General features: G+C 42.0%; 2 protein-coding genes across 7 annotated transcripts in view; one reads left to right on the top strand and one right to left on the bottom strand.

Annotated features, from left to right (window-relative positions):
• Positions 1 to 10,066, top strand: part of Zbtb11 (zinc finger and BTB domain containing 11) — a 46,351-nt gene extending 36,285 nt beyond the window's left edge. The window contains exon 12 of the transcript XR_015632779.1: positions 9,714 to 10,066. The gene's annotated coding sequence lies outside the window, so the exon portion shown is untranslated. The remainder of the gene's footprint in view (positions 1 to 9,713) is intronic.
• Pcnp (PEST proteolytic signal containing nuclear protein) lies at positions 7,579 to 22,116 on the bottom strand. 6 transcript variants are annotated; one of them, XM_087575860.1, is made up of 6 exons: positions 22,012 to 22,106; positions 16,326 to 16,502; positions 16,088 to 16,250; positions 13,785 to 13,859; positions 10,566 to 10,621; positions 7,580 to 9,371 (listed from the first exon to the last, which is right to left on the bottom strand). In XM_087575860.1, the coding sequence occupies exons 2-6, from the start codon at positions 16,493 to 16,495 to the stop codon at positions 9,245 to 9,247; spliced, it is 591 nt and encodes a 196-aa protein (XP_087431986.1). In that variant the 5' UTR covers positions 16,496 to 16,502; positions 22,012 to 22,106; the 3' UTR covers positions 7,580 to 9,244.
• Between the last annotated feature and the right edge of the window lie 1,047 nt (positions 22,117 to 23,163).

Genomic DNA, 23,163 nt, shown 5'->3' with positions numbered 1-23,163 from the left:
CGGCTACACAGAGAAACCTTGTCTCAAAACACCAAGAAAAAAAAAATTAGCAATTAGGGGCTTGGTAATATGACCCATCAATCATGAGCTCATACTGCTCTTGGAAAGGACCTGAGTGCCAATTATCATCAGGCAACTCATGACATAGGACTACTGCTCCCAGGGACACTGACTACTCTTGTCTTCTGGGAACCTTCATGCACACAGAAGTTTTATATATATATATATATATATATATATATATATATATATATATATATATATGTTATTATATATAACTGAAAGTTATTATATATAAGTTATTATATATATATAACTAAAAGTAAAAAGAGATCTTATACAATTACATGAATTGCACATAGAAACAAATTAAGCTACCAAAACCTTAGCATAGTTTGTTTTGTGATTTTTCTAGATTTAATTGTGTGTGTGTGTGTGTGTGTGTGTGTGTGTGTCTGTGTGTCTGTGTGTTCTCAAGGTTCATGTGCCTGTGGAAGCCTGAAGAGGACAGGATATTGGACTTCCTAGAATTACACTTGGTTATGACCGCCCAACGTGAATGCTGGGAACCAAACTTCCAAAGTGCTCTTAACCACTACCCCATTACTCTGGTCCATGTTCTGTTTTGTTTTTGAAACGGTTTCATGCTGTCCTTTCAACCAGCTTTGAACAGGCTGTGTAGAACAGACAGACTGGTACTGAACCTGTAACATTGGTCCTCCCTGGGATTGCAGGTGTGTGTCAACAAGATGAGCCCAGTACAGTTTACAGTAAGGACACCGTTTAGGAAAGTCTGTATTTTACCTATGGTGATTCTGTTTAAAAATACATTGTTTTGTTGTCAGGTTAATTGTCTCCTGACCAAATCTGAGTAGTTAAAGAAACAGCTATGCTTTTGTTTTCCAGTGCTTTTCTTTAGGGTTTCCTGTAGCCTAGACTGGTCATGAGCTCAGTGTGTAGCTGAGAATAAGCTTGAGCTAATGACGCTTCTGCCTTCCTGGCTCCACATCTCCAGTACTGAGATTGCAGACCTGTACCATAATATATCCAGTTTATATGGGATTGGGGATTAAACCCCTGTGCCTCAAACATCTCAGGCAATTACCAGCTGAGTTACACCGCGTTGTTGGTTAATGCTACAGCTGTTAAAGCAATCTGGGTCACTGCTGTTAGCGATGTAATGTAAACTTAAACGTTAGTAGAAATTAATCCTCTAACATATCTGCGGGTGTGCACACGTGCACATGTGTGTTTATAGCCAAAGTAGGCTCTGTAGCCCAAGCTGGGCTGCCTCAGTCTCCTGAGTGTTGGGTGCTAGGTGGGCAGCACCATAAGATGTGTTTTTCTCTGTCTGCTTCTGTCAAAGGCACTGTGGAGTTTCTCCAGGTTACTTAATCTTCTGGATTTCGGCTAACTTACATCTCTAGGGTTTACTGTTTGGGGTTTTAGTTTATGTAATATATATGGGTATGTGTCTGTATTTTCTGTGTGCCTATATTCTTTGTTTTGTCTGTGTATGTCTGTACCACTTTGTACCTGATGGCCATGAAGGCCAGAAGAGAGTATTGGATCTTCTGGAACTGAAGTTAAAGATAATGGTGAACTGGTGAAACCCATGTGAGTACTGTGGTTTGAACCTGGGTCCTAAGAGCATGCAGTACTCGTAACCATAGAGCCATCTCAGTAATCCACTTGTTTTTATAAACTATCTATACACATATCCTGTTCACAATTTTATTAAACCAGAAGTCCCCTTGGAATTTCTTTAACAGGTCTTCTGTCTATTTTGCATATAAAGTTAAGCTTCAACTCTGCTGGTGCCGCAAATTTTATCAGCAAGTCTGTTGAAGTGTGTAGAGTGAAAGTACTAAAAACAATTCCGTGTACCATTTTTTTATAGTGTTAAGTTTTGGAGTTGGTTGCTACTTTTTGTTCAGCTGTTCACAAAGGGTGTGTGAACTCTCCTCCGTCAGAGTCTGCTCTACTTTGAGTGTTTTCCTGTTACCCAGCATTCACGGTGATCCTTGATCCAGAAAGCAACAGTAGTAACGTGTCGCCTGTTTGCTGGAGAAATGCCTCAGCTGTGGAGAGTTCAGTTCCCAGCAAGCACAGGGCAGGCAGCTCACAGTCATCTGGAAGGTATTGGCAGAGGACCCAGTACATTCTTTGGGCTTCTGTGGGTAGCAGGTGCAGAGACATGTGAGGAGGGAAAACACCCAGACATGAAAATAAAGATAAAAAGTTGTAACCTTTGTAAGATGATTATTAGGTCATGAAGAAGAATTTAGTGCTGTAACTGGACTTGTTGTTGGCTCTTCTGCCTGCAGCTCCGTAAGAATGCAGCAAGCGCCATCTTGCTGAGGAGGTGAGAGTTCCTTGATCTTGGACTTCTGCCTCCAGTTGTAGGGGAGAAGAATTCCTATTCTTACTAAAGTATCCACAGGTTACTATATTGTTCTAGCAGCACAAACAGGACCGAGTCAGAGCCTTATCTTCGGGAGCCGATTATCTTCTGTCGAGGATTGGTCCTTCCAGGCCAAGGGACTGGGTGCTATTTTACATTAACTCTGTGACCACCCTAGTGGACAACTGCAATTTGAATTCTTCAGTAATGACAGGCAGGTGTGTGATGCTGGGGAATGTTTTTGTCTGGTTTACACTTTGGAGGAGTTCACTGGTTGACATGGACCCAAATCATCTCTTCCCAATTTGTTAAAAGCCTTTAAGACCAAGAATCTCAACGTGACATTGTGGCGCCATCCTTTAGTCCTCACTGGGAGGCAGAGGCAGGCAGATCTCCTGAGTTCGAGGCCAGCTTAGTCTAAATAGTTATTTCCATGATAGCCTGAGCTACCTGGTTAGACTATGTCTCAATAAAATAACAAAACTCTCCTAGGCCATTCATATTCAAACCATATTTATAAAAGCAACTCTTCAGAGGAATTAAAAGGTCTGTTGGGAAACCCTGCTACTTAAGGTCAAAGTCTATTGTGTCTGGGGAGGTGCCCTGAGTACTTCAGCAAGCCCTGCCGTGTCGCTTCTGTCTCTGTCCTGCAGAAAGGAGCGACACCACGTTCTTCTCAAAGCAGTTTATCCAGGAACCTTTCTTTCCGCATACAAGCAGCAATCTTTCTTTTCTTCTCTCTCCTCAGCCCCCAGCACACTCCCTTATATCCTCCCTCAACTCCGCCTTCTCAGTCCAGACTGCATAATCTCAGTTCTTAGGTCCACGTCACATGGCCTGATCTTGCGTCATAGTGCGCCTGCGCAGCTCTCACAATGGACGTGGCTAGTTTCAGGTGTGTGAGGAAGTCAGGTGCTAGTCATGAGACTTAGCTGCAGTCCCAGGCGCCATCTTGGGACTGCCGCCACACCCACTCTCCACACTGCCAGGTTAGCCTCAAATTCAGAGATCCACCTGCCTCTGCCTCCTGTGTCCTGAGACGCAGGTGTGCATCACTGTTATACCCAGTTTGGATTTTTAAGTTTTTAAGTGTGTGTGTGTCTGTATGTGTGTCTGTGTATGTGACAGCTACTGAGGTGTGTGTGTGTGTATGTGTGTGTGACAGCTATCAAGGTGTGTGTATGTGTGTGTGTGTGACAGCTATTGAGGTGTGTGTGTGTGTGTGATAGCTATTGAGGTGTGTGTGTGTGTGTGTGACAGCTATTGAGGGGTGTGTGTGTGACAACTATTGAGGTGTGTGTGTGACAGCTATGGAGGTGTATGTGTGTGACAGCTATTGAGGTGTGTGTGTGTGTGACAGCTATTGAGGTGTGTGTGTGACAGCTATGGAGGTGTGTGTGTGTTTGACAGCTATGGAGGTGTGTGTGTGTGTTTGACAGCTATTGAGGTGTGTGTGTGTGTGTGTGTGAGACAGCTATTGAGGTGTGTGTGTGTGACAGCTATTGAGGTGTGTGTGTGTGTGTGTGACAGCTATTGAGGTGTGTGTGTGACAGCTATTGAGGTGTGTGTGTGACAGCTATGGAGGTATGTGTATGTGACAGCTATTGAGGTGTGTGTGTGACAGCTATTGACTGTGTGTGTGTGTGACAGCTATGGAGGTGTGTGTGTGTGTGTGTGTGTGTGTGTGAGAGAGAGAGAGAGAGAGAGAGAGAGAGAGAGAGAGAGAGAGAGAGAGAGAGAGGCAGCTATTGAGGTGCCACACGAGGATGGGCTTTTATTGAACTTTCTATCCAGCTTTGCTCTTTTTCCATCTCTGAGCATCAACAACAAAGTCTTAGATTTATGCTAATTTTTGACATCTGAGTTCAGTCCTTCTGCTTTTGAGGGGAATGGTTGTTCTTGAGACACTATGGAACTCACTAGATAGATCCCATTGATTTGAACTGACAGGAGACCTACCTGTCTCTGTCTGTTGGTATTAAAGGGCTATGTCACCATGCCTGTCTCCCCCTTGGTTATTTCATTTTACCTTGAGTATTCTCTTATATAAACGTCAGGATTACCTTCTCAATCGTAAGAAAAATGTACTTACTTGTATGCTGCCCATACCAAGTGACTATAAATAAATCTTGAGAAAATTGATATCTTTTAAAATGGATTTTTTTAGAAACAATTTCATTATGTGCATGTTTTGCTTGAATGTCTGATTGTGTACCCTACGCATGCCTAGTGCTGGTACAGGTCAGAAGACATCAGACCCTCTTGGAGTTACAGAGAATGGTGAACCACCGTGTGGGTGCTGCAATCAAACCCAGCCCCATGGAAGAGCAGCCAGTGCTCTTAACCACTGAGCCAGGTCTCACTGAGCCAGGATTTCTTTTTCCCCGGATGGCCTTGAACTCAGAACTCCCTACCCCTCTCTCTCCTGAGTGCTAGGATTAAAGGTGTACACCACCAGGCCTGGCAAATTTGAGTTTATTTTCTGAACTTGCTAATATGTCTCTGGACTACTGTGTAGTCCCATTCTTTGTATCTTCCCTTAGTACGTCCAGGCGCTGTAGCACACCAGGCAGGAAGGATGGGTCAGAGCTGAGTTCTGAGGCCTACTTTCTTCCCTTGGGGTGTCTGGACCCCAAAATACACTGGGTGGGAAAGGATGAAGTCCAGAATGGATGGTCCGGCAGTGAATGTGAGGGTGGGGGTGGAAGCTCTCTCCCAAAGATTTTGTTAGTTCTTTTAGAAAACAGTTCTGTAAACAATTCAAGGGAACAGCTTGTGCTCTTTAGTGGGGGTGAACAAGGACTATATAAACCATGGAAAATGGGAAGGCATTTGCTCTCAGGGTGAAGTTTCATTGGCTGAGGATCAAGGTTCTGGGGATGCCTCATTTGCATGGAAAGGTGTTCCCAGAAGTTGAACCTGTAATTTCCTCCAAGGATTAAGTGATAGTCCTCAGGTAGAGTATGGGGGATGGGCTCCCCTGCTGAGGTAGAGAAGAGGAAGCCCTGCTGGGAAAAGGAGTTCTCCATTTTGTGCAGACCAACTCAGGGCACTTCTCCAGACACTGTAGACTTTGATCTTAAGTAGCAGGGTTTCCCAACAGACCTTTAATTCCTCTCTGGAGTTACTTTTATAAATATGGTTTGAATAGGAATGGCTTCCAGATTCGTGTGTTCAAATACTTGACCCATAGGAGTAGCACCGTTAGGAGGTGTGGCCTAATTGAAATACACCACTGTGAAGGCAGGCTTTGTGGTCTCCTGTGCTCAAACCATGCCCAGTGTGTCTCAGGCTCCCTTTTGCTATCTGTGGATCAAGAGGTAGAACTCTCTGCTCCTTCTCCAGCACCACCTTTGCTTGGACGCTGCCATGCTCCTCACCATGACTACAATGGACTAAACCTTTGAAACTGTAGCCAGCCCCAATGAAATGTTTTCCTTTATAAAGAGCGAGCCTTGGTCATGCACGGTGTCTATTCCTAGCAATAGAAACCCTAAGAAAATAATGTGAATTTAATGGGTATGTAAATTAAATGTCCCCGAAGCGGACATTATTTCTGAAAAGCAGAAAAGCAAGCTTTTGAACGATAGCACGTTAGTATCATGTGTAACAAACATACACAGGGTAAGCACACTTAATCCTAGGACTTGGGAGGCAAAAGCAGGGGAGTCTGTAAATGGGAGGCCAGTCTAGTCTACACAGCAAGTTCCAGGACTGTCAGGACATAACAGACTGTCTCAAAGAACTAAGCCAAGAAATGTGCACTGGCTGTTCCAGTGGGTGGAGTGCTTGCCTAGTATGAAGTCCTGGGCAGTCTCTAGGTAGGATTTGATAAAACTAGGTATGATCACACTTAGCAGGTGGAGGCATGAAGCTCAGAGTTGAGACATGTGAGTTGTCTAAAAACAATGTTCAGAGTTCTGTTTATGTGTGGTAATTAGGTGGCTGGCCCTTACAATAATGTTTTAAGGCCATTGCTCAAAGTTCTCCTATCTCTGAAAGTGAACTGTAGCTCAGAGTTGATCTACTCACTTGAGAGACAAGTTGCATTTCTCCCAGCTACCCAAGTTAACGAAGGTCAGCATAGAACAGGATTAAACAGGAAGAAATAAAATATAGTACTATTACCACCTCCCCACCAAGATGGGTCCCAGCGATCCAGGCTGGCCTCAAGGCCTTTAATTATTCCTGCTTTACCTCTTAAGTTCCAGGATTCCAGACATGCATTGTTGGCAGTGTCTGGGCTCTGCAGTACTGGCTAGCAAACCTGAGCCTTTTGCAAACTAGGCAAGCACTCTTGAAACGAAGCTGTCTTCAGCTTCTGCCCTAACATTACATTTTCTTATTCCCTTACTCAGTTGTTCTTTTCTCTACCCCAAAGATTAGTATTCTTTTCCTAAATCTGATGTTTCTACATCATAGATTTCTTAGGTTCAGTCCTTTAATTAAATCACTGCCTGAAACTCCTTTGACATCCAGGTGGTGATAGCAGCACACACTTTTAATTCCAGCAGTGGTGGATCTCTTCTGAGGCCAGCCTGGCCTACAAAGTGAGTTCTAGGACAGCCAGAGCTACTGAGAGAAACCCTGTCAACCCCTCCAACCCCCAAACAAAAAGAATCCTTTAACAATAAGGGTTCAAAGGATATCCCTAGGAGACCTGCTCCTTTGTTTTAAGTGGAGAGGAGGAGTAGATTTGAGGAAGAGGGGGGTGTGAGGGAGGCACTAGGAGTGGAGGGAGGGGAAACATAGTTCAGATGTAGTGTATGGAGAGTTAAAAAAAAAAAAAAACCAAACCAGAATCCCTCAGATTGTGCTCTGACCTACATGTGTACAGTGTACACATGCATGGGCACTCACAATAAATACATGGGAAAAGGAAGAGTAATTAGAGAACTCAGGAGCTGACAATGTAGTTCCTCTCGGACAGAGTATATTAGAGCACTGTAAATAGAATGCGAGTATCTGCCTACCAGTGTAAGGTAGATTAACAGATAATGCTAACACACTTCTTCTATGACTGTCTAGTAAGCAATATATAAGAGCTTCTGGGAATAGGCTTCTAAATGGTGATATTTTTACAATGTTCAATGACCTCGCCAGCACGTCATACACACAGAATAATTTTTAAAGTGTTTTTTCAAAGGCACAGTAAAAAATAAAATAGACTGCCACCAAGTTTGACAAAATTTATTGTAGTTTTAGTAAAGACACTTAGCTTAGTCGTCTCTCCATCTTGACCTCAGGTTAACTGTTCTTCCAGTCAAGTAAAGAACATGTAGGAGAGGTGTTATTTCAACAAACAGTAAAATGGCCACAGGACAGTTTGCAGACGTAAAAGGTAAATGTATGTATCTTGATATACTTAAATCATGTATGAACTAATAGTGCTAATGTACATTCCCATCGTGTACTCGGGCTTACTAAGTGGACTCAATGTAGTGAATGTGTCAGGTACACCCGCAGGCTGCTTCTCGGAAGTCATTACAGTAAAAATTGCCTAGTGAATCATCACCACCCATGAAACTCACCCAAGCCGCCTCCAAACTTAACATTGTCATTTTCAAGGACATTTTATCATTTCTTTAGTCTGTGACTATTAAAGATGCATTAACTGTCACGTTTAAAAAGCCCATATACGATACAAAAAATACAAAACAAACACCCTAGATACAGAAATCTAAGAGCATATGCGATGAGAGACTCATAATGAAAGTGTGTCTGAAGAAGCATTTCTGTCCCATTTCAGTCACTAAATGTGCTTTTGAAACCACTGCTCAGTATGTATATACTTAAAATAAACCATGGAGTTGTACAAATAAGAAATCGTGTGAATTCAGTTCAAAACTGGATCTAGTAAGTCAGTAACTTAAATGCTTCAAAAGTCACGGGTGAGCTGCCTCACCTGTCTTCACACCACATTACACCCTTTTCCTCTTTTGGTATTTAAACCTTTTAAAAAATAAAAGCCAGCCAAATACTTAAGCAGTGCGCACACTGATGTTTTCAGCGGTTTGTACTTTAAAAGAAACAGCTTCCTTATGTCTTGCCTCAAGTTCTGGTGGAAATGATTATAGGAACTAGAATAGAAACCAAGAGAAGCACATTCAAATACTGATTCACTTTGGTAGCAAATAGTGTCCTTTGAAGAATCCTGAAGGGAGACAACCTCCATTAAAGTGGGCTAGTTATAATACTCAATACTTCATACAAGAATTTTTAACGAAAAAAGTTTTTAAAGAGCAAAGCGTCTGTACTGATAGCGAAGCAGTACTAGCATATAATGGCCCAGAACAAGGTGAAATGCCCATAGGAAAAGGTTTATTTTAATTGTATCTAAATTTACTTTCAGTCAATAGTCCAGTAACAATTGTCTTCTCAATCCAATTCCCTCTCGTAAGGCTGTTCCAGGGAGCCAGACAGACAGTCAGGTAATGTGGGGGAGAAGTCAGGAGAGGAACTGCTTTCACTTTGAAGTAGGCAATAACTTTTGGCTTCCCTCTTAATGTGCTAATAGTTGTGTCTAAAAAAATATGCAATTCTTAGAAAGGTACCACTTCTGATTTCTTTATTATCTGTAACCCTTGGAAACTAATCATGTGAAACTACAAAATTAGCAAATGTCTTGAAATCTGTATATAAAACATAAATTACCTCTAATTGCAAACTCTCATTTATTAGTGTACCACTCAATCTTAAAAAAAAAAAAAAGAAAAAAGGAAAAGAAAAAAGAAGAAAGAAAAACGGCTCCAAAGCTAGTCTTACACCATTCTTTACAAAAAGGAGGCTGACTGCTCCTTCTAATGCACCCGCCCACACCCCAATCTCAGAACACTTCTCTTAATTGTCTTGGTCGTGGACGTTTCCAAGATGAGATTTGATATTTCGCTCCCACAGCTTCTGGTTATCGGAAAAGCCATGCTTTCCTTTATTAAAGGAGTTTGGTCCGGCTGACGTTGGCGTGTCCCTGTGTTAAAAGAAATTCAATTTATTCAAATTATTGTTGTGGTCAATTTTAAACGTATTAATATACATTGGCTTAGCACACATTATAAATACAGGCTGAGCAGCAGAAGCCCCTACAGAGATCTTTTAAATGCCTTTCTATAAAGGGTTAAGGCTTCATTTCAGTATGTGTGCAGTGAGGAAAAAGAGCAGAAAGGAAAGCCTGGGGTTTATAGTATCTTGACGTTCAAGATGGTGTCTTTGTTAGTCAGGCTGACTTGGAATGCAGAGCTCCACCTGCCTCTTCCTTCTGAATGTGAGGACCGTAGGCATGCACCAGGCCCACCATGGTGTTCCTTTGCAGGGCTGCGGAGAGCTAGGGACAAGCGCACCCTAACCAAGAGCTCCAGGACTAACCTACACTCCATAATGAGTGTAGTCCTCAGCACAGATGAGGGACGACAACATACAGTAAGAGTCAGCTCTGAAACTACTACTGAGAGCTGGAGGAATGATCTCCGTTGTGGAATTCTTATCCAGAATACCAGTTCGTGGGTTCAGTTCCCAGCACCGCAGCAAACAGAAAATCTGTTGCAAAAGAAGTGACCTAAAACCCACAAGTAAGGTTAAAAACTAATTTGGGGGGTTGGGGATTTAGCTCAGCGGTAGAGCACTTGGCTAGCAAGCGCAAGGCCCTGGGTTTGGTCCCCAGCTCCGAAAAAAAAAAAAAACCAAAAAAATAAAAAAAACCAAAAAAACCTAATTTGGTGGTTTATCGTGAGCATTTGTAAAAATGAAACAAAAATCCAGAGATATGGCAAAGAGAAACGTACAGTGTCAATGTTTTGTTGTTGCAGATGTGTACGCAGGATGGTGCACACCTTTAAACCCAGTACTCTGAGGTAGAGGTAGGTGGATCTCTTCGAGGTCAAATCCGGCCTAGTCCACAGAGCAAGCTCTAGGACAGCCAGGGTTGCACAGTGAGACTGTCTCAAAGATAAATATAATAAAAACGTGTGTGTGTGCACTTCATCTGGACTGGTGACAGTATCAGATCTACTTAAGTTCTAGTAGTGACAGGCAGAGCTGCTGGGACTACAGACTTCGCGATCGTGGATAGATTGTTAGATTTTAATTCTTTGTGGGCTCATATGGGCAGTATGGATTGGTGTGACCGTTTACTGTCTCCTCCCCTTGCTCTCCCTACAGCGCGCACCTTCCGATGTTCTTCATCCTCATCTTCGCTTCTGGAGGCATTTCTTCCGGCTCACTCTGCACAACACGGAAGTGGAAATGAATGCATTTAAATTATTAATTCACTTGGTTACTAAGGCTAATTTTTTTTTAATGTTTTAATGCCATAAAAGGAGTAAGGCAGTGAACTTTAACAATTACTCTGTTTTAATCTTGGGGTTGAGGGGCCTCAGTCAATAAGCACGGGGACTTGAATCCAATCTCCAACTATGCTAGATACAGTGGAGGCTGCCTACAGTTCTGGTGCCTGGGAGGTGGAGAAGAAGGATCCTAGGGCCTGCTGGCCAGCCTATCTAACTGAATCATCGAGTTCACGCTAACAGGGCTCTGTCTTAAAAAAAGGGAGGAGAGGGAAGGGGAAGGGAAGGGAAAGAACAAGGTGGAGACTAGCTGAAAAGACACCCGATACTGAGCTCTGGCCTTCATACATATATGCACACGTGCATAGGCACCTGCCCTCAGAGCATACACACACACACACCTAAGTCAGAGCTATATTTGGTAGGATTAAGAGAAAAGTAACTCTCCTATGCTAATTAGTCAAAGAGACATATGAACTTCATGTTCGCTGGCACTTTTCACACTGGCAAGACATGGATTCTGCCTACCCATCTATGAGTAAATGGTTCAAGAAAATGTCACAATATATATTCGTAACACAAAAATTTAAATTGTGTATGTGGGGGTATGGGGCTTGAGGTAGGTAGAGGTGCCCTGAGAGGACAGAAGCCACAGTCACAGCTGCCAGACATGGGTGCTAGAACATTAAGGTCCTAGGAGAAGAGAAAGAATCCTTACCCACTGTGCCATCTCTCCAGCCTCTTTTGCTAAAATATTTTAAAGCCGTAACAAAGAATAAAGCAAAAGGCAAACAAAATTTAAAGGGTCAGGTGTTAGTACACAGGAGGTGAAGGCAGAAGCTGGTAGATTTTTGTGAGTTCCCGGTCAGCTACAGACAAAGAGTAGACTCACTCTTAAAACAAACAAATTTCCTGAAGATTAAGGTAAGACAATGAATCATGGTGTACAGCTCTGAGCAACAAAGCTCTAGCCTAAGGCTGTGTGTAATCAGGTATAATTCTCCATTTGCAGAGATGAACTAATAGACACTGCAAAGGAGCACATGAGAAGAAACAACCGCCATGTTACCACATCGCACATGAAGCGCTACTACGTTATAGCTGACAACAGCTCCCATACATACTTTGCCTACTTTCTATGTTATCATTTCCTTCTGGACTTGTACATCCCAGTTCCCTCAGTTGGGTATGGAAGAATGGTAGGAACATCAGAAGTTCAAGACTGTCCTCAGCTATCTAGTGAGTAACCGTCAACTATTAGAGTCCCTGCTTCAAAGACAAGACAGACAAAATGGTCAGATGCAGTGTCCCACACCTTTAACCCCAGCTTGCCTAACATACACAATGCTCTAGCAAGGCTTGGTCCTCCACACCACGTAAAACTGGATATGGTGGGGTTGGGGATTTAGCTCAGTGGTAGAGCGCTTGCCTAGCAAGCACAAGGCCCTGGGTTCGGTCCCCAGCTCCGAAAAAAAGAAAAGAAAAAAAACCAAAAAACAAAACAAAACAAAACAAAACAAACAAACAAACAAAAAACTGGGTATGGCCAAGCAAGGTGGTATAGCATCTTTAGTCCTAACATTTGGAGGGCAGAAGCAGGAGGATCTATGTGAGTTTGAGGCTAGCCTGGCCTACAGAGAGTTCTAGGACAGCCAGAGCCACACAGAAAAACCCTGACTCAAACACAAAGAAAGAAAGAAAGAAAGAAAGAAAGAAAGAAAGAAAGAAAGAAAGAAAGAAAGAAAGAAAGAAAGAAAGAAAGAAAGGACACTGATCTAGTGGTGCATATTTGTGATCCCAATGCGTGAGGTGGAGGTAGAGGGTCTGAAATGACAGCCATCCTTATCCTTAGCTACGTACCCCGCTCCAGGCCAGTCAGTTTGAGATGTGTGAGACCATGGGAAATTGCACTCATGATCCTGAGTGTGGTAGGATGTGGACACTATAAGGGGCACAAGAGGACTGGGACAGACAGCAGAGCAGACCCTCGGAGCTCACTCTGACACTCAGGAGAGGAAGTCTAATGGAGCCACTTGCTTGCACTGCTATTCCTGCTACAGATGCACTGCACAGCTGCTTTTTGTAGCAAGCATAAGGTAATCCCTCAAGACCAACTGTAAAGTTATTGAGAGGAGCAATACTAAAGGTCAAGAGTGAGGGGCTGGGGACATACCTCAGCGGGTAAAGGTGCTTGCCACCAGCCAGCCAGCCTATATTCAATCTGAGGGACCCACGGAGTTGACGAACTAAGTCCACAAGTTGTTTTCTGACCTCTCTATATTTGAACGAACATGTGTAACAAGGTGTGCACACACATACCCACAAATGTTCAAAAGGAAATTCATTGAGCCAGGCATGGTGGCATATGCATTACTGACTCATATAATTCCTAGTATGTATTATAAGCATTTGACTTGACTCAAGTTTCTTGAAATTTTCTATAAAATCAGCAGTTTTTATAAAAATACATTTGTATCAATAAACACATTAAGTTTTTAGTTTTGGGTATGTACCTCAGTGGTACAACAGTGGCCTGGCATGTACAAGGCACTATGCTCAGTACCTAGCACCACAAAAGAAGAAATCCAATTTTCTTGAGCATTACAAAGAAATTTTACCAATACTATTTTACTATTATCGATTTAACTACCATCAGTACAAACTCTAATTTTCTATTAAATTTCTTTTTCTCTTTTAAAGTTTACTTTTAATTATGTATGTAGGTACAAATGTGTGTTGTGTTGGTCTTTGCATGTGTGTGTAGGTGCCTGTGCAAGCCAAAGAACCTGGATCTCTTGGAGGTGGACTTGGAAGTGTTTGAGAGCCACCTGATGTGGGTATCAGGAATCAGGCTCTGGTCTTCTAGACCACCTGCTATTGTCTTCTTGACAGGACTGGAAGTAAAACTAAGGGCTAACTGATGGCTGGTACATAGACAGCTTGCCGTGAAAGCCTGTTTGTCAGCCCTGAGACACTTCCACCCCGGACGGAAGGAAAGAGCTGCTTCCCAAGGTTGTCCTGGCTCCCACCTGCACACCATGGCACACATGCCTTCCACACACACAGTCTTTAAGAATAAAATAAAATTGGCGTCGGCTTACATCTTCATCTTCATTGAAAGCTGCTGCTACTGAAAGAGTTTTTGGAGCAAGAGTTGGAACTGTTTCCTTAGGCTTCTGAAGAAGAAACATTTAACAGAATTATCACAAATAAAACTTATATAGCCTTGTTTATTAAAATAATAATTGTTCTTACAAGGTTCAATTTTACCCAATTTTATGTTTTTATAAGCTTCCACAGTAAGGATCTCAGTATTTTGGGCAAATCCATTATACCTTTGAAAATAAGAGTTACCAGCAGGATCATTTTACTTTATTAATTTCATATAGCCAATAGCTTTTCTCTATAAAAAATCTCTCCTTAGGATTTGAAGTTTACTATCAGTTAAGCTAAGGGGTGCGCATAGAAGAGATGAATGACTAGAAATGCTATCTGCCCACAGCGTGCTGCATGGACCACAGTGCCTTAGAACGCAGGGAGCATCCCGCTGACGTAGTCTTCCAGTTCCTTTCTACCTTGGCCTGCAATCAGCTTCTTTCTCCTTCCTGGTCAATCTCTGTACTTCTCACTGTCCCTTCCACTGCAACACACCCCAGGGTCACCAGTGATTAATGTTTTTAAGTACTCAAGCTTGAAAATCTTTCCTTTGTCTTACAAGCGTCTCTTGCTCAGATCCGTATTGAGCACTCCTATTTTTCCCCCTCTGTCCATGATACTAACCCACTACCTTCTTTCTCACCCTTAGCACCGCCCACTGGAACAACCAGTAGAATTAGCATATGCCGAGTCTTTCTCCACAGCACAGGGCTATGGAGCTCAGTGACAGAGAGACTGTCTAGCATTTATAACAAGTCCTTGGCTTCAGTTCCCAACACTGAAGGAGAGAGGATCCCGCCATTCACAGCCTTTACATCTTTTTCAAACCAGTGATGTTCCTAAGACGCCGATGGACCTTAGTCCTGACGCTCCTTGTTATACATGCAGTCCTGAAGGATCTGGTTCAAAGCCTCACTTTGATTTTTAACTGAAGAGGCTTTTCCGAACCTAACTCAACCACTTAACAATTATTAAATCCCATCAATTATTTAGAAAAAGAAGGAACTGGACTCAGGAGTATGCCCAAGCAGATTAGAATTATATGAGTGTATGTTTAATGTTTAAAAAAGCTAAATAGGGTATGATCAAGATACTGTATAAACATACAGTATATGTTTAAACTGTTAAAAGAGTAAATAAAAATATTTTTAAGAAATCAAGTATTTATGCAGTTAGGTCTACGTGATTTTTAAACATTACACATCAAGAACCAGAGGATATAGAGAAAAATGTTAATGAAATAAAAATATCATTAAATTTTTTGTTTCGACTCAGATTTTCTTTTTAAAGAGGGGGAAAAGACTCCAGGTGGGATCTGGGGTTCTGAGAAATGGCTGCTCTTATTCTTTAGAAAAAAGCTCAGACTCTAGAGAGAATATGAAAATGAAAATTTTTCATTTTTAAAAAAATCTCCGAAATGAACATCTACGGCATAAATAAAACCATTTCCATCTGACCTTTACGAATTAAAAAAACTTTAAAAAACCATAGATAGATAACCCTAACTAAGATTAATTTACTGCATTAATCCTTTAAGTTACAAAGAAATGATTTATAGTTATTACTATGATTTGGAGGTACATAATGCCAGGTCCTCTCCAAGGCCTCTCAAATGCTAAACATATATTCTATAGCAGAGCTACAGCACAATACAAATTATAACTTAATATACTAGTAGTAAAAGGTATTTTAAAATTCCCAAGTATTTTTCAAAGATTTTGTTCAATTAAGAAAGGTTCTGGGCTGGAGGTTCTGGGCTCAGAGGTTAAACGCACTGACTGTTCTCCCAGAGGTCCTGAATTCAATTCCCAGCACCCACATGGGGGCTCACAACCATCTGTAATGAGATCTAGTGCCCTCTTCTGACCAACAGGCATACATGCAGGGAGAACACTGTATACATAATAAATCTTAAAAATAAAAAAAAGGTTCTAAGTGATTACTTTATAAATCATGCATTCTTTACAACCAACTGATAGAATTCATAGGCCTTTCCTAACGTATTCATTACTTTTTGACTTACAAGTTCATATCCAGTTACAGCAGTTTACCTTTACACACTCACATACACGCACGCACACACAGACACACACACACACACGCACTCGTGCATAGACACACACACATGCGTGCACACACACACACACACACACACACACACACACACACACACACACACACAGAGAAAAGCAGACTGATGAAGCCAATCTTTAAGGACCATTACAAAAGCACACATAGAACAACTCACACTTGCTCCGAGTCTAATGGAGATGGCGGATGCTTTCCTTGCTGTCTGACTACCTATGGCAAATCCAAACTTGGACATCTTTGTAGGCTTTGTTGGGAGGTCTGCAGCTTCGTCTTCAGCTGATCGCTTTTCAGCGCTGCGACTGGAACTTTCCCCTCCATTACTGGAAGAAACAGTCTTAGTTTTCACAGGTTTTTCTGCTTCTTCTTCAGGTCCTGGTGAAGTCGAAACAACTTACCAAGATGAGCTATTTTTACTGAGCAGATTGATGGGAGCAGCAACCTCACAAAGCATCTTTACAAGGAAGATACCTCTGCAGCTGTCACCTACTGACCCAACAGTCTCTTCACTGCTTGTTAGAGTGTACAGCAGGAACTGAGATTGTGTGGCAGTACAAGAGGCTCCCATGAATTAACTAGCATAAAATACAGAGCAATTTAAAATTATAAACACAGAGTTCACAGAGAGTTAAAAACCCGTCAGCTAAACATTACCTTATTAATTATACATTAATCTTGGTTACATTTGTGGAATTTTTGATGTTCAGAAATTGAAACCAACAAATTATTTTATATAAACTAACTTGTACATAATCATGTGGCAATACAAAACCTCTGGCTAATAGATTATAATATTCTCAGTAATGTAGTCCTAATCATACAAAACATCTAGTCATGCACATGTCCACTGTTGGTTAAACTACACTGTGAAATCAGTCTACAGCCTTTTCTTCCCTCCTTCACCATACCGAATACCCAGGGCTTTGCTTATACAAGACAAAGCATTCTACACTGAGCTACACCTCTGGCTAGTCAATCCCTAGCTAAATTATGTTCCTAAGTGATGTTACTCAAGCTACACCTTACATAACCTATGGAGTTGAAAAAACTTCAAGGTAAATCTCTTGTGAGTTAACCCTATTCTGAAAGCTGGTCTAACACCTGCTCTAAGCTACATATAAGAGTTATTCAAACAAGAGTTATTTCACTTACATATTTTCTCATGAATCAAGAAAGTACAGAGATATATACAGATGTAGAAATCAAGATGTCTTCAACAATTTTGCTTGTATGTGTTTAAGTCAATAATAACTTCATGTCTTGAGTATATTAGGCTTGTTCATAAATAAGACTATTTAAGAACATATTAGAAAGACCGAAAAGGGGCTGGAGAGATGGCTCAACGGTTAAGAGCACTGACTGCTCTTCTAGAGGTCCTGAGTTCAAACCCTAGCAACCACATGGTGGCTCACAATCATGAGATCTGATGCCCTCTTCTGGTGTGTCTGAAAACAGCTACAGTGTATTTATATTTAAAAAAAAAAATTAAAAAAAAAAAAAAGGAAAGACCAAACAGACTGGTCAATCTTTTTTCTCTCCAGCTCTACCCTACAGGATACATTCTGAGACTCAAACTTACTGGTAGAGAAACGGAACATGCTCTAAGTGACTGCCTTGGCAAGTTCAATAACAAAATGGGGCAAAGCTAGAATGGAGGTCAAACATGGTAACTGACAAGTAAAAGAATCAAAAACTCAAGACTACACATCTAGATTCATGCAGTTTGGTAATGACACATCTTTAGGTTAATTAGTACTTTGTGGCATGGAGGACTGAACACAGAGCCTTGTACAAACTATTAAGTACTATAAGTGACCTATTTGCCCACGTAGCTTTCTCATTTCCAGCTATATTGCCCAAGGCCAGGCATCACTGTAACTTGCACACATCTTGTTCCATCTCCAGGGTACATGGGCTTGTATCACCATGCTAATTCGACAAGCACTTTGAATAGAGTATCTGATTTGGTACAGATTAAATAAACAACTTTCAGGGCTGGTGAGATGGCTCAGCGGTTAAGAGCACCGACTACTCTTCCAAAGGTCCTGAGTTCAAATCCCAGTAACCACATGGTGGCTCACAACCATCTATAAATAAAGTAAATAAATTGAAAAATAAATAAATAAATAAACTACTTTCTTTGGATTAGAGCTCCAGTTTGCAAGAGGCAAAGGTGGAACTGAGTAGTTTCCTGAGACGCCATTCGTTTACTTATATGTAAGAGGATCTGAATTGAAAGAATGAACGACTACTCTCCAGTAACTGAGAACCCAATTTAAAACAGAATTTCTTTTTTTTTTTTTTTGGGTTCTTTTTTTCAGAGCTGGGGACCGAACCCAGGGCCTTGCGCTTCCTAGGTAAGCGCTCTACCACTGAGCTAAATCCCCAGCCCCAAAACAGAATTTCTTAAATTGGTAGTGGGCCTAGACTTGTAATCCCAGCATTCATGTGACGAGTCAGGAGCCTAGTCTGAGGCCACCGTGAACTAAAGGACATGCTAGACAGCTCGGACTAGACTCGGACCTGTGCATTTTATTTGCACTCTTAATCAAGTATATTTAAGCAGGAACTGGCATCAACCATTGTATTCTGTACTCTTGTATGAAGACATAAAAAAATTTGTCAGCAGATGGCTCAGCAGGAAGATAACTTTTACTCATCTTCCAGAGGATCCCAGTTAGAGCCCCAGCACCCACACAAGGCAGCTCACAATTCCTGTAACTGCAGCTCTGGGAGATCCAACTCTCAGGCCTTCCTGCACACCTGTGTTCATGTGCACACACTCACACACAGACATGTGATTAAAAATAATTCTGTGTGCCTTTAATCCCAGGCCTTGAGAGGCAGAGGCAGGAGGATTTCCCTGAGTTCCAGATTACCAAAATCACACAGTGAAATCCTGTCTCAAAAACAACAAAATAATTTTAAGCAATCTTTAATAAAATAATTTCAGGAATGTATATAGATAGCATCTTCTGTTTGGATATGGAGAGCAGGGAGTGAAGAAGGTGAACACAGTATAGACTCTCATTTCTTAGTATACACAGGTTCAATGTGACACATAGGTTGGCCGCTTTGTCTTCATACAACTCTCTTAGCAATTATGTAGCAAAACACACAAAGCATTTAGGAAAAAAGCAAATAAAACAATGGACTAAAATGGGAAAACAGCAGACAAATATATTTTTTACTACTGATTGCTATTAAAATATTTGTAATTCTAAACATGGATCATTAGAAAATTATCTCAAACAAATATGAGTGTTGAAGTCTATCACTGAATATTAACATTTAATTCATAAGTACAAAATGTTCTTTAAATGCAAACTAATTTAGCATTTGGAACATTTAATCAAGGATCTCTACTTTCAATTTATTGAGACATTTTGTTTGTGTTTGTTTTGTGAGACTGAGTATCACTGTGTAACCCTGACTGGTCTGAAATTCACTATGTAATTAATGTAGTTCAAGTACTTCAAACCTCTACTTTGCACTCCAGAGGGATACTCCTGCTCCCTGCATCCCAACTGCTGGAATTCAGCACTTAGTTTATTAAGACATTTTGTATTTTAAAACTATGGAAAACAAATGTTGAATGACTACTGATTAATACTGTGAATATCTTTAGTAGTGTGAATTATAATGAATAAATGAACAAGCATTCTTAAATGAGAAAATCCCTTTTGTTTTTTGTAAAAAAATATTTTTATTTTATATGCAATGTTGTTTGCCTGCATGCATGTTTGTATGGACGTGTCAGATCTTGAAGTTACAGGTAGTTGTAAGCTACCATATAGGTGCTGAAAATTGAACCCAGGTCCTCTGGAAGGGCATTCGCTGCTCTTAACCACTGAGCCATCTCTCCAGCCTCAGCCCTTTCAGTTTGTAAGTCATCATTACACAAATTGCTAGCTTTTAGATGAGGGAATATTTTAGTGAAGACTTCTGTCTACTTTGTATTCCTTCTAAGTAAACAAATCATGTAAGTTAATATCAATTAAACCATACATACTACAATTTTTCTTTTTCACTGACTAGCTAAGATGAGACAATTCCACAAAGGTACCATTCATGAGCCATGTGCACTCTGGTAGCTTATCTGGAGGAAAACCAAACCAAAAAAACCAAACACCAAAACAAAACAAAACAAAAAACAAAACAAAACAAAGCAAGGACTCAAGTAGCTCTCTGACAGGACAGGTAGTCCATGAGCTGTTTTGACACAGGAAGTATACACATCATTGAAGTAGCTCTTGGCATAACCACTGATGGCTTGAAATAGCTATGATTACACATTAAGTTGCTTGTCTCTCTAAATTTCTACTCAAGTTAAAGAGCTACATAACCTTAACCAAAAAATATCTACAAAGTCTCCCCAAGTAGACTGAAGAGAAAGGTGGTTCAAGATGGCTCTCCAGTAGAGAACACGTTAAGTTTAACATGGGGATAGTATATTTACTAAAACAGAGCACAGGAGAGAGGTTCATCCTCAGCATAAACGAGGCCTTGGGCTCTCTCTCTAGCATCCATAACAAGATTAAATGGGTAGGAAAACTATTCATATTTCCAACACTGTGAGCTGTGTCACAGAAGAAAAACTGCCAATGCTACACAAAGTTTTCCAAGAGAGCTGAATACTTGCTTCAGGCTCATCAATTCAATTCTATCTATGGGTGAAATGTTTCAGTTATGAATCCTCTGCACAATCCCATTATGCCTGACATTAAAGTGAGCTATGCGAAATGAGGCAAATTATGTAGAAAGGACTGCTATTTTGAGTTACCAGCATAAAATAACCTACACAACCCCTAACACTGTTAAAATGGAAATATTATTCACAGGACAGAATGTCCCTCAACTGAAAGGGTGGCAAGCACATTACACACGGATTTGGACACTTAAGGTACATTTTAGCAGTGCTGTAGAACAATTTTCTCAGTCAAGTCAAAAGGAGCTTAAATTCAAGGCCACCCAAGACACTTTAGGCTATAGGTCTTCCTCAAACTACTTTTAACCCTAATGGACAAGGTCTAAAGTAAGAATTAAAATACTTTCATTTGCTATTTTACTAATTTAAAAAACAAAATGAGGAAGAGACCTGACAAAGTGGCCATGGCCTGTAATCCCAGTACTCAGGATGGGGGCGGGGGTTTTGGGCAATTAACAAACTTGGTAGAGCCACCTTTTGCCTTTACGCGATACTGGGTCTACATGTTCTCGCATTTAAGTATCTCAGGGACAAGACCGAAGAAAGCTAGAACAGTGAAAGGCTAAAACATTCTAAACAAGACATTATTTATTATCCGCTCACGTGTGTTAATTATCCTTATGACAAAAGGGCGTAGGGGAAAAGAGACTACGTATTTCTTTCCCTTTATGCACACCATCAAAAATTACGGTGGTAGGAGGAATGAAAAGATAGCTATACTCTGAGTTTAATTTCAGGACAAATTACAGGAAGATCGCACCTGCCACCTTATTATCTGACATAGACTCTGCTGTTAGCAGCCTAAGAAGAATACTGTAAAGAAAGCGAATCAAACCCTAATTTCAAGCTTTTGCTGCTTGAGCCAGATCACCTTTCCTCCCTGCATCGTCTCGACTTACGCCATCGCAGGGTTTATAAATGTTATGTCTGAATATACAGCAAAGAGTGGGCTGGGGTCTTCCACCTCCTCAGCGAAATGAGAGCATCAAAGCTAATTACGTGTGACCGAGAGGCCGGCGCCTTCGGAAAGCCGGCATGCGGCCAGTGCCCGCGGCGGCGGCTCGGCGCTCGCACGGGGGCCTGAGTGCGCGGCGGGCCCTGAGCTCTCTGCTGTTTGGGCTCCCAGCCCAAGCTCCGTCTCCCACCTCCCTTCTCAAGGCCCGGTGGTAACTGGCGGGCTCTCTGAGGAGACGATACGGACCTCGATCCCCCGCGGGCCACACCGGGCGTGCCCGGTACTCACCAGGGCCCAGCCCCTGGCCGGGCGAGCGCCAGCTCCGCCCGTTCCTGAGATGCCGTAAAGCCCCCCCACCCCGGGAAACCCCAAGAAAGGCCGGAGTAGCCCCCGCAGCCCGCGACGCTGGGGTTGTTTTCACCTCCGGCGGCTCCGGCTCGCTGCGGCTTCTCGGGCTTCTCCTCTCCCGCCTTCCCGTCCGCCATCTTCCCCGCCGCGGCCTCCCCCTTGCAGTCCGGGCAAGAACGTCACGGCCCCGCCCAGCAACCACAAAGCTTCGGGCGGGCCAGCGAGGATGCAGCCTAGAGCGGTCCTGGAACGGGAGCCAGAAGCGGAAGTGACGTCATTGGCTTGCTGCGGCATGAACCGGGTGTCGGGTGACCGCCTCAGAGGGCTGAGTCGTGGGATGGTACGTCCGGGTTAGTACGAACTTAGTGACGCTGGTACAGTTGGTGGAATTCCAGGTTTTTACATGCTCAGGGGTGGTCGCGGCTGGCCCTTCGTTCTATGGGATGGAGCTGTGTTCTTACGGAGAAACTTCAGCAGTTATCGGACGCCGTCTAGTGTTGACACCGTTCATGAACTATCGTTTAATCTCCAGTACAATCCAATGTGAAATTATCATTTTCATTTGTGTAATGACACCGAAACGCAATTTATGGAAGATCACGTACGGAATTGTGGCGGAAAAATTTCCGCGATTTTTGCATTCGTGAAAACTTCAGCGTGAGAGTTGTAGCAAGCAAGCAAACGTTATTAAAATCAGAAATAGTTATACATGGCGGTCAAAGGCGCTTACTGCTCTTCCAGAGGACGGAAGTTCAAATCCCAGTTGGGTGGTCTACAGCTGTTTGTAATTCCAGTTCCGGGAAATCCGACACCCTCTAGAAGTCTGTAAGAGTTCACACTCACTTGCATATATTCACACACTCGTAAAAACAAAAAACAAAACAAAACAACAACAACAAAAAAAAAACCCACCGCTACACTCTCAAGGGCAGGAGCTGTCCTTCCAAGGGAAAAGAGTAGTTTGGCCTACTGCAGTTTGGAGATCGATCGCCTTGTTTCTCTATTCTATTCATCCCTTCTCCACTTTTTTTTTTTTTTTAAGATTTATTTATCTTTTTTTTTTTTCCGGAGCTGGGGACCGAACCCAGGGCCTTGCGCTTCCTAGGCAAGCGCTCTACCACTGAGCTAAATCCCCAACCCCCCTTCTCCACGTTTAATATATGCCCCAGCCCAGCTCCAATGTTAAGAATGGCTGTGACAAAGTTAAAAAAAAGTACAAAGTTAA

Source organism: Rattus norvegicus, chromosome 11, assembly GCF_021556685.1.
Source record: "Rattus norvegicus strain SHRSP/BbbUtx chromosome 11, alternate assembly SHRSP_T2T, whole genome shotgun sequence".
NCBI lineage: Eukaryota > Metazoa > Chordata > Mammalia > Rodentia > Muridae > Rattus > Rattus norvegicus.
The sequence above is the reverse complement of the archived record's forward strand: the minus strand, read 5'-3'. Positions and strand labels throughout refer to the sequence as shown.